The sequence below is a fragment of the Callospermophilus lateralis genome, chromosome 1 (genome assembly GCF_048772815.1).
Source record: "Callospermophilus lateralis isolate mCalLat2 chromosome 1, mCalLat2.hap1, whole genome shotgun sequence".
NCBI lineage: Eukaryota > Metazoa > Chordata > Mammalia > Rodentia > Sciuridae > Callospermophilus > Callospermophilus lateralis.
The window spans coordinates 157,605,939-157,622,516 of record NC_135305.1 but is presented as its reverse complement, the minus strand read 5'-3'; the positions used below and the strand labels follow the sequence as shown (position 1 = coordinate 157,622,516).

Sequence of the window (16,578 nt, the reverse complement as noted above, 5' to 3'; positions counted from 1 at the left end):
ATCTGAGGCCCCCCCAGAGCTCCAGCTACCACATAATACAGCAACTGAAGAGTATGTACAAGACCAAGACTATCTAAAGAGGGCACGGATACACAGTGCAAAATGTAAACTCAGGGGCCTTTGCTCCGAAAGTATAAGAATTTTGAAATGGTAATAGAAGAACAGTAAACCAAGGGTGTAGCTCAGGGCTTATAAGGAGGACCTGCTATGCAGCTGCACAGGGGGCACATGCCCAGCAGGCTGGCCCCATGGATGGTTGCTGGGACACCATGATCTCTCGGAATCTGCTGTCTCTGAGGCCATTCTAATTGGTCAGTATCTGAGTAGGTCAGTATCTGGGAGTGCTTATGTGTAGCCCCAGAAACCATGCAGCTGCTAAGGGAAGACAAGGGTCCCCAAAATTTGGAGAAGACCATTTTTATCACCCATGTACAAGACAAACGAAGACAGACAGCTGGCCGTGAATGTGTGTGTTGGTGATTCTAGGGACACAAGGAATAGAAACGCAGGATCCCAGACCCTGAAGGAAAGCCCTACATTCCCCCCCCCCCCCCCCCCCCCCCCCGACAAAGTCCCTCTGCGACTAAACTAAGCAGAGCTGGGTCCAGTGGGAAAAAACCTAACAAGGCAGTGGGATGGAAGTTAAAGGTCACACATGGAAGGGTGACAGTCCTGGTGTGCCTGGGACTGTCCCATATTTTAGCACCAAAAATCTGAGGTGCCAGGAAACCCTTCAGCCCCACGAAACCTGCTCACTTGGTCACCACCTGCCCTTCCCCCCACCGTCTCTTTAATTGTCAAACTCAGCCCCTGGGATTTGCCACCATCCTATCAGATAGATAGATGAGGTGGGACCATGGGGAACCACAGTGCAATGCTTGGCCCTGGGGGGCAGGCGTTTCCTGCAAGCTCTGCAAAAGCCAGATGTCTGCCAGATACCCCCTTGCTCCCACCACCTGGCCCTTCCCCCTGGGTTCTTCCAGCCACAGGATCAGGACCTACTCTGATTGATCATTCTAGTCATCAAATATGTGACTGTCATTCCTCCAAACGGCAGCTTCTCTCTGATGCCATCATAAACCCTGGGTTCCTAATGGTCTCCCTGGGTTCCAAGCAATTGTTCCATCAGATCCCCATGGAGGGGGCCCTAGGGGAAGGCAAGGGAGGGAATAGCTAAGAGTCAGCCCAGCACAAAAGGACCCCCTTCCACAGGTTGCTCATCTGCCCTGGGGACTCAGAATACACATGAATCACCCCATCTGCACTCAGGTGCCACCCTGGGAAACCCTAGGATCCCAGCCTGTAAACAAGGCACACTGAACCCCTTATGTCCCTGACCCTTTTCCAGCACCTTCTGTCCCCACAGAAGCAACCAACATGCCAGTCTTCAAATGCCCCCCAAAGTCGGAGCCCCTATGGAAGGGGTGGGACCAGAAGGCCCAGAAGAACGGACTGAGACACCAAGTGTATGCTGTGAACGGTGATCACTACGTGGGCGAGTGGAAGGACAACACAAAACATGGTGAGCGGGGGACCCTCAGGTAGCCAGTGTGAGGTCAGAGCTGTGGTGGGCAGGCAACAGGCACAAGAAAACTGTGCGGAATTCATTGGGGACATAAGAGGTAACCCTAAGGCTCTCCAAGTAGGGTGCTGACCTGGACCAGAAAGGACCTCCCGTGCTGGGGATCTGGAACATACTTCAGCCCTGACCTCAGCTGCCTGAGGGTCTTGGGACCAGCAGGGGACAAAGGGGCCTCCAGAAGCCAGCCTGCCGCTGGGGCTCTGGGGATTGAGAGACGTCCCTGCTCTCTGAGATAGGGGCTAAGCTTGGGACTGGTTGGCAAGAGGAAAAGGCAGCCTTTTTATTCAAAAACCTGACCGGGCTTCTTCACTTTTTTTTTTTTTAATTTTTTATTTTTTTAAAATATTTTTTAGTTCTCAGCAGACACAGCATCTTTGTTTGTATGTGGTGCTGAGGATTGAACCCGGGCCACACGCATGCCAGGCAAGCGCGCTGCCACTTGAGCTACATCTCCAGCCCGCTTCTTCACTTTTGCCAGCTCTCAATCCTTGCCCTCTACTGCCTTCCAGTCCTGGGGATTAGACCCAGGGCCGCATGCATGCTAGGCGAGAGCTCTAATACTAAGCCACACCCCAAGAACCATATGTAAAGCTAAGAGATGGCATCCATCAATCTTGTAGCCCAGGGCTCATGCAATAGGGGAACTTCTGTCAAATGTGTCTCAGACCCTGGAGGAGAACACCCAGAGCAGAGGAGCCTGGGGCTGTTGGTGAATTCTGGGAATGCAGAATCCAGACCCCTGCTCTTTGGGACACATTTGACTAAGTTGAAGTGAATATGGACAGATTAGTAGCAGTCACAAGAGCGAGTGCTGGGGCTAGGATAGAGTACTCACCTAGCATGCATGAGGCCCTGGGTTCAATCTAGCACTGCAAAAAAAAAAAAAAAAGAAACAAAGATCATGAGGGGCCGGGATTGCAGGATTGGGACTCTCAGAGGTTTCTTAAGACTGCTCACTTCAAAAATACAAAAATACTTACTGAACTGCCCATCCATGCCAGACCCAGTGCTGGGCAACTGACACAATTCCAATTTTCAGGGATCCTCTGGTCTTGCCAAGAACCTGCACAATAAGGTAACATCAAATCTCACAAATGGGCCGGGTGCAGTGGCACACGCCTATAATCCCAGCAGCTCTGGAGGCCGAGGCAGGAGGATCTCGAGTTCAAAGCCAGCCTCAGCAACTGCAAGGCACTAAGCAACTCAGTGAGACCCTGTCTCTAAATAAAGTACAAAATAGGACTGGGGATGTGGCTCAGTGGTCAAGTGCCCCTGAGTTCAATCCCCAGTACCAGGAAAAAAAAAAAAAAATCTCACAAATGGGGTAACTGGGATTCACAGACAGGAAGTAACTACCCAAGATGGAGCAGCTAAAAGTGGTGGCATCAGGATGATAAGGGACCAGAGAGGAGAGCTAAGGGGCCCTGAGAGACAGATAGTCAGGGGTAGCAGTGATATTTGAGTGGGGCCCAAGGATGAGAATGTGTCTCAGACCCTGGAAGGCAGAGCAGCATGCCTTCTAGACAGTGGAACCAGAGGGGAGGAATGGTCTGAAATATTAAGAGGGCGTGTGGCTGTCCACACTAGAAGTCAGTGTGACTGAAGCACAGTGAAAGAAGGAGAGCAGGATGGTTAGTAGGGCCAACTACATAGGGCTTCAAAGGCCATGGTGAGTTGTGCTTTTCTTAATAATACAGCCAGGGGCTGGGGATGTGGCTCAAGTGGTAGGGCGCTCGCCTGGCATGCGTGCGGCCCGGGTTCGATCCTTAGCATCACATACAAATAAAGATGTTATGTCTTCTGAAAACTAAAAAATAAATATTGAAAAATTCTCTCTCTCTCTCTTTAAAAAAAAATATACACACACACACACACATATATATCTATCATGGCCAAACAGTAAATGCCTTAAAGGTTGGGGTTAGTCAGCACTAAATCCTCATCAATCCTGACCACTATAACTGAAAGGGTTTTTTGTTTCGTTTTTGGTACCGGGGATTGAACCCAGGGGCACTTTACCACTGAGCAACATCCAAGCCCTTTCTTTAAAATTTTGAGACAAGCTCTCATTAAGTTGCTTAGGGCCTTGCTAAATTGTTGAGCTAGTCTCAAACTTTCAATCCTCCTGCCTCAGCTTCCTGAGTCACAGGGATTATAGGTGTGTACCATAGAGCCGAGCTTTGTAACTGAAACTTTATACCCTTTGGCCAACATCTTCCCATTTCCCTCATACCCAGCTCCTGGTAACTATCATTCTACTCTGTTTCTACGAGTTTGACGTTTTTATATTCCACATATAAGTGACATCATGTGATATTTATCTTTCTGTGTCTGGCTTATTTTACTATCTAGATAATGTGCTCCAGCTGGGTGCAGTGGCTCATGCCTATAATCCCAGCAACTTGGGAGGCCATAGCAGGAAATTCTCAAATTCAAAGCCAGACTGGGTAACTTAGTGAGACCCTGTCTCAAAATAAAAGATAAAAAGGGCTAGGATGTGGCTCAGTGGTTAAGCACCCCTGAGTTCAATCCATTACCAAAAAAAAAAAAAAAAAGCAATAAAAAAGATAAGGTGCTCTAGGTTTTTCCATGTTTATCCATGTTGCCCCAAATGGCAGGATTTCCTCTTTTTTTTTTTTTTTTGATACCTGGGTTTGAACTCAGGGGCACTGGACCCCTGAGCCACGGCCACAGCCTTATTTTGCATTTTATTTACAGACAGGGTCTCACTGAGTTGCTTAGTGCCTCACTTTTGCTGAGGCTGGCTTTGAATTCACGATCCTCCTGCCTCAGCTTCCCAAGCTGCTGGGATTACAGGTGTGCACCACCACACCTAGCTGAATCTCCTTTTCTTTAAGAATGAATAATATTCCTTTCTTTCCCACTTCATATATATACACAGATACATATACACATATATATCCTTCCTTTTTTTTTTTTTTTTAAAGTATTGTGGATTGAACCAACCAGGAGCACTGCAGCACTGAACTCCATCCCCTGCCCACTTTATATTTTTATTTTTAAAATTTTGATACAGAGTCTTGCTAAGGTGTCCAAAGTTGACCTCAAGCTTGCAATCCTCCTGCCTCAGCATCCCAAGTACCTGAGATTATAGGCATGTGCCACCACCATGCCCAGCTCTACATTTTCTTTCTTCATTCACCCATATATAGATATTTAGGTTGTCCCATGAGACAATCTCATCTCCATTTTATAGATGAGGCATTTGAGACCTAGACACGTCCAAAGAGTTACTTCCCTGAGGTCACAAAGCTCACAGAGGCAATGTTGGATTTTTTCCCAGGCTATCAAAGACCAAGCATGGGGCTGGGGTTGTGGCTCACCGGTAGAGCGCTTGCCTAGCATGTGCAAGGCCCTCGGTTCAATTCTAAGCACCACATAAAAATAAATAAATAAAATAAAGGTATTGTGTCCAACTACAACTAAAAAATAAAACATTAAAAAAATATTAAAAAGATCAAGCCATGAATTGGCTTGTATTTTATTCATTCCTTTGTTCAATAAATATCGGTCATGTATGTCAGACACTGTTCTTTTGCATGATGAACAAAACATATCAACAGTGCATCCTCTTGGAAGAGACAGACAACACACAAAAAATGACAAAAGAATTATCTACTGTGTCAGGAGCTGATAAGGGACTTGGAAAGAAACAGAGCAGGGTAAGGGTGTGGGAGAGGCTTTGTAATTTTGGTCAGATGGTCAGGGGAGACCTCATTAAGGAAATAAGGCTTCTGTTGGGAAAAGTATAAACGGCAGCCGCACCCCAGAGAAAAACCCCAACATGGCGCCTAAGGACCTCTTCTTCCTACCTTCCTCTTTTCTGCAGTGGAATGAAAAGTTCCCACCCATGTGAACTTTCCCACCAGCGCCAATTTCAAATCTCGCTGGCGGGGAACTCTAGCCCCAATAAGAACTAATTCCTGGGCTCCAGAGCTGATATCTGGAAGGACTTGCCAATAAACAGGTGGTCTGCCATTTATCTAAGCCCTACCATCTCCCCTTAGTTCTATATAAGCACACAGCCTTTTGCAATAAAATTGGAATTCTCCCTGCGAAGTGTCTTTGCGTGGGGAATTCTTTCAGCTTCAGCCAAGCCTTGCTGGAAGTAGGGAATGAGTATCTGGAGAAGAATGTTCTAGATAAAGGACAAGCAAGTGTAAAGGCCCTGAGGCAGGAACATGGCTGGTATGAAAACCATAGTGATTGGATTGTAATCTGGAAGGTGGGAGTGGTGTGGCTGGATTAGTAGGAGATAGGTCTCCTTGTGTGTTTAGAACTGTTTTCTAGGCATGTTCTAGAAAACCTGGCCACTAATGGTCATGTAGTGTTATTAAGAGGTAAGACTGGGGGGGCTGGGTTGTGGCTCAGTGGTAGTGTGCTTGCCTAACATGTGCGAGGCACTGGGTTTGATCCTCAGCACCACATAAAAAAATAATTGAAATAAAGGTACTGTGTCCATCTATAACTTAAAAAATATTTTAAAATAAATCAATAAGTAAGATGGGCACAGTGGCACACGCCTGTAATCCCAGTGGCTCAGAGGCTGAGACAGTAGGATTGAGAGTTCAAAGCCAGCCTCAGCAACTCAGCGAGGCCCTAAGCAACTCAGTGAGACCCTGTCTCTAAATAAAATACAAAATAAGGCTGGATATGTGGCTCAGTGGTCGAGTGTCCCTGAGTTCAATCCCTGGTACCAAAAATAAATAAATAAATAAGTAAAATTAGGGTGTTGTGTCCATCTACAACATACACACATATATATGTGTACACACACACACACACACACACACACACACACACATATATATATATATTTAAGAGATGAGGCTGAAACACTGAAGGGGTGGATTTCTCCTTGGGGTTTGCTATATCTGTTGGGCTTTAGGGCAAAAGGCTGTCAGTGAACAGCTCTTTGTAGAAATGGAGCTTTCCTGGGGTTCTCCTGGGCTCTGGCAGTCTAGAGAGGAGGTGTAGACCCTGTCCTAGGCCTGGAGAATTGCCAGTGTAGGGGTCCCTGAGGCCTGTTCGGGCACATGGCCTCCAGCCCCAGGGTGGCAATGTCTGCAGTGTTGACCCATCTATGTATCACCAGGGAAGGGAACACAGGTCTGGAAGAAGAATGGAGCCATCTATGAAGGGGACTGGAAGTTTGGGAAGCGAGATGGCTATGGCACCCTCAGCTTTCCTGAAAAAGGAAGTAGAAAGTACCAGAGAGTCTACTCCGGCTGGTGGAAAGAGGATAAGAAATCTGTGAGTGTGGTTCCCAGCATGTCCTGGGTGGGGGTGGGTCTGATACCTGCTGAGTGTGAGAGTGCCAGTGTGTAAGAGCCTGGAGCCCAGGGAGTGTGACCTACATTGGGAAAGACCCCCTGGAGAAGAGTGTTCTAGACAAAGGACAAGCAAGTGTAAAGGCTCTGAGGCAGGAACATGGCTGGTATGAAAACCATAGTGATTGGATTGTAATCTGGAAGGTGGGAGTGGTGGTGTGGCTGGATTAGTAGGAGATAGGTCTCTTTGTGTGTTTAGAACTGTTTTCTGGGCATGTTCTAGAAAACCTGGCCACTAATGGTCATGTAATGTTAAGAGGTAAGACTGGCAGGGCTGGGTTGTGGCTCAGTGGTAGAGTGCTTGCCTAGCAAGGGTCAAAGCTTTTCAAAACAAAACCCAGGAAACAGGAAGCAAGAGGAGCAGGCCCAGGGAGGAGCCCACGAAACCCTGGGGCTCCAAGGAGACCACAGGCCTGTCAGGCCAGGCTGAGATCTCCTCCACCTTCCTCCTCGTCATTTCCTGCCTTTCTTTTCCCTGGGCATCTCTTCTGAGAATTCCCCTTTTGGGGGATACTGGGCCTGGATAAAAGGGGAGGGTAGGAAACTGGGAACAAAATGTAGAGCCACACCCTTGGCCATAGCACAGGAAAGGAAGAAGGGGATAGAAGCCAGTCAGAAGAGCCATGAACTCCCAAACAGGGACAGGTTCCCTCAAGTTATTTTCACAGACTTGGAGGAATCTTCATTTTAAGCCACATGGAGACAGTATGGCAAGGGAGACTTGGTGGCAGGACACCTGCAGTCCTACTGATTCAGGAAGCTGAGGCAGAAGGATCACAAGTTTGAGGCCAGTCTGGGCAACTTAACAAGATTCTGTCTCAAAAAAAAAAAAAAAAAAAAAAAAAAAAAAAAAAAAAAAAATCGAAAGGGCCAAGGATGTAACTCAGTGGTAGAGTACCCCTGGGTTCCAACCCCAGCAGTACAGTGGGGTGGGGGAAGGGTGTCCTGGCTGCTGAAGGACGGTAGACAAGGATGGAAGGGGATCTGAAGGGAGGGAGAGGGGATGGTGGTCTGCGTGCAGGGGTAGCAGAGGGACAGAGAGAAGTGGACAGTCTGAGGTCTTTCAAGGTATGGCCCTCCCTCCGCTTGGATGGAGAGCTGAGCGAGGACAGAGCTCAGGTGGGTGGCTTAGTGCCTGGGAAGGTGATGCGCTTCTCTTGTGGTGGGGGCTCTGTGAACAGAAATATTTTTGTGCTTTCAGGGCTATGGGGTCCAATTTTTCGGACCCAAGGAGTATTACGAGGGCGAGTGGTGTAGCAACCAGCGCTGCGGGTGGGGCCGAATGTACTACAGCAACGGAGACATCTATGAGGGCCAGTGGTGGAAAGACAAGCCAGACGGGGAGGGCATGCTGCGCCTGAGTGAGTGCTCCTTCCCTGCCGGGCCCGCCCCAAAGCTGGGCCCGCCCCACCTGCTGACCACGCCCCAACGCTGGCTCCGCCTCACCTTAGCAAGCCACGCCCAATGCCCTGTGGCCACGCCCCTGACGCCTGCTGGCCGCTGGCCGCGCCCCTTAGCGGGATAAGGGCTTAAGGTGCCTGGATCCTTCCCTCTGTTGGATCCTGTGCTCTAATAAGGGAGCATAACTATAAGCAGATAAATAACACAATTTTTTATTGCCATAGTAATCATAGCACGGAGTTCATTTAATCCTCACAACAATCCTGTGAATTGGAAGCTCTAATCACAGAAGTTACAGAGAAGCAAAGTCCTTTGCTCAAGGTCATACAGGCTTTTAGTTATGGGTCAAAGGTCCTAAGGAATTCTTAAAAAACAGGAAGGTGTGTTGGGAAATGGCAAAGAACTTGGGTCAGGCAATGCCTCCAAGAGTTGGTGATATTGAACTTTTGGAAGGCCAACCTGAGGAAGAGGGAGAGCCAGAGTTGCAGTGAGCTTGAGAAGGGCACATCAAGCAATAATTAATTTTCACTAATTACTAGTGAAAAACACAGTGGGCCAGGACTTAATCTTCAGTCTTGTCTATGCATAGGAACCCAAACGAGGTTTTTTTGTTTGTTTAAGTATTGGGGATGGAACCCAGGGGCACTCTACCACTGAGCTGCATTCCACTCTTTTTTGTTTTTTATTTTTTGAGACTGGGTCTTGCTAAATTGCACAGGCCAGCCTGGAACTTTCAATACTGCCTGGGCTTCTGGAGTTACTGGGATTACCACCATGCCTGACAATTTGAGCTTTTAAAAGCATAAATTGGATCTCATCTATTTTTAAATCTTTCATAGCTCTCTGTTGCTATGAACTCAAACTGAGTTCAAGTTCCTTTCTGTGGTTTTTGCCCTCACACCCCTCTAGTTTCACCTGCATGCCCCACCATGCCCGGCTCCCATACTGGGACCTTGCACTAGTCTGGAATGCTTTCCCCTAGATGTTTGCAGTATCTCCTCCTTTGTGAGGTTCTTCTCATTATTCTCAATACCTGCTTCCTTTCTTTCTAGCACTAGGTGTATCAACTTGGGCAAGTGACTTCACCTCTCTGTGCCTCAGTTTCCTCATCTGTAAAATAGGGATAATAGCAGTATCCATTTCATAGAGTTGTCTAGGGGGAAGATGAGTCAGTCATCAGTCTGTGTAAAGTTCTAAGAACTTTACAAAAAGTCCTTTTTTTTTTTTTTTTTTTTGCTACTGGGCATTGAACCCAGGAGTACTTTACCACTGAGATAAGTCCCCACACCTTTTTATTTTTTATTTTTGTTTATTTATTTATTTATTTGGTGGTGCTAGGGATTGAACCCAGGGCTTTGTGCACGCAAGGCAAGCACTCTACCAACTGAGCTATATTCCCCAGCCCTTTATTTTGAGACAGGGTCTCACTAGGTTGCTTAGGGCCTTAAGTTGCTGAGGCTGGCCTCATACTTGCAATCCTCCTGCCTCAGCCTCCAGAGTGGTAGGACTATAGGCATGTGCCAACTTGTGTGGCCACAAGATTCTAATTTCCAGTGAGAGTCAGCCAAGCTGAGGCATCAGGGCCACTGGGAAGGTTAGGTGGGCCATTTTTTTCTGTCTTTCTAGTCTTCCCCATACCCCAGCTGTGAGCCTAATCACCCTCTGTGAATAACCTGCTGTGGCCTGCCAGTGTGAGTGTATCCTTAAGTGTATCCTTCCTTCCTTTTTTTTTTTTTTTTTTTTTTTTGAGTGCTGGGAGTTGATCCCTTGGCCTGACATGCTAGGCAGATGCTTTATCACTGAGCTATATCCTGGTCCTTTCTATTTTTTATTTTGAGACAGGGTCTCACTAAATTGCCCAGGCTGACCTTGAACTTGTAGTCTTCGTGCCTTAGCCTCCCAAATAGCTGAAATTATAGGCCTTTGCCACCATACCCAGCTAAGTGGTTCATTCCCATGGCCTGGACTCTGGGACAACCTGCCTGGTTTGAGAACTTGTCCTGAGCTTGTACAAGTGCTAGGACCTCAGGCAATTTGCTTGAACTGTGCTTTGATTTCCTTGTCCATAACTTGTAGATAAAAAATAAAATCATTCTAGGGTTGTGGCTCAGTGACAGAGTGCGTGCTTAGCATGTACAAGGCCCTGAGTTTGATCCTTACCATCAAAATAAAATAAAATAAAACTTTCTGGGATTATTGTGAAGGTCAAATGAGATGTATGTTTGTAAAGTGCCTTAGCATGGAGGCTGAAACCTATTAGTAAGTGCTGAATTTTTTAAATTTTAAACTTGGGATTGAATTCAGCTGCCCTATACTACTCAGCTACAGCCCAGTTCTTTTTATTCCTGTTTTGACACAGGGTCTCACTAAATTGCTGAGGGTCTCGCTGAATTGCTGAGGCTAGCCTTGAACTTAAAATCCTCCTGCCTTAGGCAGGAGTGTACGGGAGGTTGAACCCAGGGTGCTTAACCACTGAGCCACATCCCCAGCCCCTTTTAAATATTTTTATTTAGAGACAGGATCTCACTGAGTAGTTTAGAGCCTTGCTAAGTTGCTGAGGTCAGCTTTGAATTTGTGATCCTTCTGCCTCAGCCTCCTAAGTGGCTGAGATTACAGGATGCACAACCACACCAGGCCCAGACTGGTTTGATATGCCAGCATCCTCGCCTCCCTGTCGTTTCCCCAGAGAATGGGAACCGCTATGAGGGTTTCTGGGAGAGAGGCATGAAGAATGGACAAGGGCGTTTCTTCCACCTGGACCATGGTCAGCTGTTTGAAGGCTTCTGGGTGGACGATGTGGCCAAGTGTGGCACCATGATCGACTTTGGCCGTGATGAAGCCCCTGAGCCAACTCGGTTCCCTATTCCTGAGGTGAGTCGCTTCCCAGGGACCTGCAGCCACACCCAGAGAGAAATAAAGGAGCCCCTGACCCCACCCAGCCAGGGAACTGATGAGGTTCTGTTTTCAGGCAGGGCATCCCCAGCAAGGCGACTCCCATGCTCCCCAAACCAAACCCTGGCTCTTTCCCTCCAGGTCAAACTTCTAGACCCTGATGGTGTGCTGAAGGAAGCCTTGGCCATGTTCCAGAAGACAGAAAAAGAAGGAGATTGATGCCAGGTGAGGAGGTGGCCACACTTGACACCTTTGAAGAGATTGAGGCAGCTCCAGGGACCAGAAGGATACGTAGGTCTTTTGGGGTCTCCAAAGGGTTGCGGGGCAAGACCAGAGAAGGCAGGTTTCCTGCCTCCTGTGGTCCAGATGGTCCTTTTTGGTTCCTCCCCTTCAAAACCCATGTCCCTGGAGACCAGTGCATTCTAGTCCTGCCTGAATCTTCCCTCTTGCATGCTGGGCTTTTCTGGGGTGGGCACTGGGCTGGAGTCAGGTGGTTCCCTTACTCCTAAATGCCCTTGAGGTGAGGAGAGTGGGTCCCAAGCCTCCATTTGCACATCTGTGTGATGGGGCCTTGTCCAGGGGTAGGTCCTCCTGGAGTGGGTGTAAGTGAGGCTTGAGGAAAGGGCATTGTTTTTCAAATGCCAGCTCCATGTCCCCCTCACCCCTGCAGAGAGAGTGTCAAGGCTCAGGAGAAACTCAAGCCATGTCACCCAACTGCTCAGACTGGTGCGGCGCCTGCTGGAGGAGCAAGCAGCGACTCTGGGCATGCCCTTGGCACCCTCAGAGGGCACTCCTCCCAGCATTAGATCATTCTTTGCTGATAGGGGGAACCAGCTGGCTTTTGGGACTTTCATTCAGTCTTTCATCCTATGACCTCATCTTTGAGTGCATGAGAAATAAAGAACCTGGTGGCCTTAGCCCAGGGTCTGTGGTGTGAGGAAGGGGTGGGAAGGCTCAGAAAGACTGAGGTGGAGGAGGGCAAGACTGCCTCATCGTTGCATGAATTTCTGGGTGGAGAAAAGCACATGACTCCTGGTCTCTGACCTCTCAGACATTCCAGAGAGGAGGGTGAACCTGCATTCTACCACACTGGCCACTAAGATTTGGTATTAAAGCCTGACCCACCTTCTCAATGTCGCACAGAAGCTCTCAATCTTGGAATCCATGGAAACGTTAAAAGCTATGGACAGCCTGGTGCAGTGGTACACACCTATAATACAGCAACTTGGGAGGCTGAGGCAGGAGGATCTCAAGTTTGAGGCCAGCCTCAGCAACTTAACAAGACCCTAAAAATAAAAATAAAAAGGACTGGGAGTGTAGCTTAGTGGTGAAGCACCCTGGGTTCCCTTCCCAGTACCTAAATAAATTACCTAATAAATAAAAGCTGTGGATGCTCAGGTCCCATTCCCAGGGAGTCCCATCTAGGATGAGGCCTAGGCATTCAAAGAGTTCCCCTGGGGTTTCTGATGTGGAGCTGAAGACAAGAACCCTTGACCTTCTGGCCATGGATCCCTAAGCTAGTGGCCTTAGTTTTGCTCTATCTGTAAAATCAAATTTAGAAACTTCACAGGAGTGTTTGGAGGCCTTGATGCAATAGCATGTATTGAGGTTAACTGCGGACCATGTGCCTGGGAAGAGTTCTGCAGAATTCTAAGGTAGGCAGCATTCCTGAGTGATAAGAGGGACTCTTGCTTAATGCACCTAGAGCTAGCCTGCCTGGGTGTGGGTTGTGCCTTCTTGGGAGTGTCACCCAAACTCTCAGTTTTCTGGGCTTCCTCACCTGTAACCTGGGTCAGAACAAGACTTAGCTGCCAGGATTACTGTGGTTTGTTACTACAAGGATGGAACCAAGCAATGGTTTTAGACCAGGTGAGATTTTTTTATCCCCAGCACCTCAGACATTTGAAAATGTCTGGAGACATTTCGAGCTGTCATGATTAGTGAAGCATGCTACTGGGGTCTGGCGGGTAGAGACTAGGGATGCTGCTCAATATGCTACAATGTAAGAATGCTGCAGGAGAGCTGTTCATCCCAGTCAACAGTGTCCAGGTAGAGAAGCACTGAAATCCAGTGATGTTTGTAAAGCCCTCAAGATGTGCTAGGCACATAATAAAAAGCTCAGTAAAGATGCTCCCTGCCCCCTGCATCCTAAGTGGTTTGACCCAAGGTGTGGTTCCGTCTGTACCAGACATCAGAATTAAGGCTGGCCATCACAGGATATAGAATCAACTACCAGATGCAGAGTGTTTATCCTATGCCCAGGCCTGTGTGAACAACTTCCTGTGCCTACTCTCCAGTGACTTTGCCCAGACTTGTGAGTTGTCCTGCTATTATTAATTCCATTTTAGAGGAGGAAACTGAGGGAGGTTCATAGGTCATCAAGCTAGTACTGTGTCTAAACTTGAATCTATCTGCTTTCAAGGCACGGGAGAGTATGTATAGAAGGTTACCATTTTGTTTTAGAAAAAGCTGGAGGAGGGAAGGTGTGTTCATGTATAAAATAGTGCTAGGCAGGAGCCAAAACTGGTAATGATGGTCATCTCTGGGGAGAACAGAGGATCTGGGAACAGGGGTGAGAGCAACTTTTCACTGTTATATTTGGAACCCTGTGAATGTATTATCTGCTGTATTCAAAATATAAATAAAATTGTAATTAAAGGACTGTGACCTTATTCATTTACTTGGATGCTGGGGATGGAACCCAGGGCCTCACAGATGCTAAGCAGGTGCTCTACCACTGAGCTACACCCAGCCCCAGACTGCTCTTAACTATGAGTCTTGCCCAAGTTGCCTGGGAGTGAGACACCTGGGGTGCTTATTAGAAATAGATTCCAGAGACACACCCAAACCAACTTGAATCAGAATCTCCTGGGGGTGGGGACTTGGAAATCTGCATCCTGCAAGCTAGGCCGGGGATTCTTGAGCCCAGGCAAGTTTAGGAAAGCGAATCTAAGACTATAGGATCACAGCAGAAATGACTACTGCCAAATCCTGGGTCTCTGCAGAAGTAGTGAAGTAGAGATCTTAGGGTGCAGGTTGAATGTGAAGTCATAGGAGGGAGATGAGTATTAGGCTTACCAATGCCCCACCCGACTTTGATTTCAGCCAGAGCACCCCCCCTTTTTTTCTTGGTATCAGGGTTAAAAGGAGGGACATATAACTACTAAGCCACATCCCCAGCCTTTTTTAAATTTTGAGACAGGGTCTCACTAAGTTGCTTAGGGCCTTAATAAATTACTGAGGCTGGCCTTGAATTTGTGATCCTCCTGCCTCAGCCTCTGGAGTCGCCACTGGGATTATAGGCATGCACCATCATGCCTGACTAGCCAGAGCACTTTCTAAAACCACTTTACATAGTGAGTTTCTGAGATACAGAAATCTCAAACTCGGCGCCTATTGGGACCAGGCAAGTAACTGGTCTGGTGTGGGACAAGAGAGAGAGGTGGAGGGGCTGGGGTTGTGGCTCAGTGATAGAGTGTTTGCCTATCATGTGTGAGGCACTGGGTTCGATTCTCTGCACCACATAAAAATAAATAAATAAAATAAAGGTATGTGTCCATCTACAACTAAAAATATTAAAAAAAAAAAAAAAGAATGAAATAAAAAGAGGGAGAGGTAGAGACTGTGATAAAAATAGGTCTTGGGGAGAGAGGGTGGTGGCAACTCAGCTCCTGCTGCTTCTCTGCAAGGTAAGCTCAGTGCTCCTGTGTCTTCCCATTCTTCAAGCAAAACCAGAAAAAGCCCAGGTAGGACTTTTGCACAGACCTTGTATCTGAGCAAGACTTTTCCTGGTCTGAACCTGCCTGGTGCCTGGTAAGGATACTCAGGATTAAATGAGCTGATGGATATATTGGTGAATGGTGAACTAACATTTTTGCTTGTTTGTTTTAAATGGATCCTGACACCATCTCACTTATACACTATTTCTGCCAAAACACCCACCTTGATTGTAATAATGAGAAAATATTAGAGAAACCAAATTGATAGGACATTCTACATAAAACCATAGGCCTGGACTCTGAAAATGTTAAAATTACAGAAGACAAGAAAGGCTGAGAACCTGTTCCAAACTAAAGGAGATTAAGACAGGATGATTCATTGCTATGCATGGTTCAGGATTGGAAAAAGCATCATCAGAAAGGTCATTCATTCCTGGGACAAGTGAGAAACCGAACATGAATGTTAAACAACTAAAGGATATGACATAGGGTGGGGGGATTTATGCAGTCCAGCCTCATTTGTGGTCTCAGTATTTGTGAACTTGCCTACCTGCTGAGGTCTAACAAGAAGACGAATAATGCCTAACACTGACTTATTCTAGTTTCTGCTTCTATTGCAAACAAGCGTCTTTTTTTTCTTCTTGGCAGTACTAGGGATGTAACCCAGGTATGCTACCAGACTACATCCCCAGCTCTTTTTCCATTTCATTTTGAGACAGGGTCTTGCTGAGTCACCCAGGCTGGCCTGGAACTTGAGATCCTCTTCCCTCAGTCTCTTAAGTAGCTGGGATTACAGGTGTATACCACTGTGTCCAGCTTCACATTTTAATATTTAGTGTTACATTTTGATCCTGCTATTTAAAATGGTCCCCAATGGGCTGAGGATATAGTAGTTCAGTGGTAGAGGAATGAGGCTAAGGCCCTGGTTCAATCCCCAGCACAAAAAGAAAAGATTCCCAAATACAGTATTAGAAATCTGTCTAGCAATCCTAAACACAAGGTGATAATGTCTCTTATAGAGACAACATGTGTGTTAAATAAGCTTTGTTTAGGCATGACTTAATGCTGCTGTTGGCTGTAAGTTCAATGGTAATGAATCAACAATAAAAATGTCTTTAAATAGAATTACACCTAAAACAAGGTAATGTTTTCATTAAATGACAAAAATATCATATCAGAGGCTGGCAGGCAACCAACCCTGGATTTTCCCTAGGAGCAATGGCTCAGTACTGCTCACCTAAAGTTCATGGTGATTTATAGAATGCAACTACCTCAAATAAAAAAAAATGACTATACATATTTTAGTTACTATTTATACAGGTTTTCTGCAGGTTCCAAAGAGTTCTGGGGGGGGGCGGAGTTGAGGCTGGGCACCTGTAATCCCAGCGGCTCAGGAGTTGGAGGCAGGAGGACTGTGAGTTCAAAGCCAGCCTCAGCAATTTAGTGAGGTGATAAGCAACTCAGTGAGATCCTGTCTCTAAATAAAATATAAAAAAGGACTGGGGATGTGGCTCAGTAATTGAGTGCCCCTAGTTCAGTTCCCAGTACCTCCTCAAAATAAATAAATAAAGAGATAGATAGATAAGAAAAAAGAAAAGAAAGAAATGGAAAAGGGGTTGGGAGTGTAGCTCAG

The 16,578-nt window shown here is 46.9% G+C and overlaps 1 protein-coding gene across 2 annotated transcripts; it reads left to right on the top strand.

Annotated features, from left to right (window-relative positions):
- The first annotated feature begins 1,377 nt into the window (after positions 1–1,377).
- On the top strand, positions 1,378–11,445 carry Morn3 (MORN repeat containing 3). 2 transcript variants are annotated; one of them, XM_076866679.2, is made up of 5 exons: positions 1,378–1,522; positions 6,699–6,856; positions 8,135–8,294; positions 11,021–11,205; positions 11,368–11,445. In XM_076866679.2, the coding sequence occupies exons 1-5, from the start codon at positions 1,378–1,380 to the stop codon at positions 11,443–11,445; spliced, it is 726 nt and encodes a 241-aa protein (XP_076722794.1). The 2 variants fall into 2 exon arrangements, with proteins under 2 accessions (XP_076722794.1, XP_076722800.1); XM_076866685.2 differs by lacking the exon at positions 11,021–11,205 and having other exon boundaries at positions 11,368–11,387.
- Positions 11,446–16,578: the final 5,133 nt, after the last annotated feature.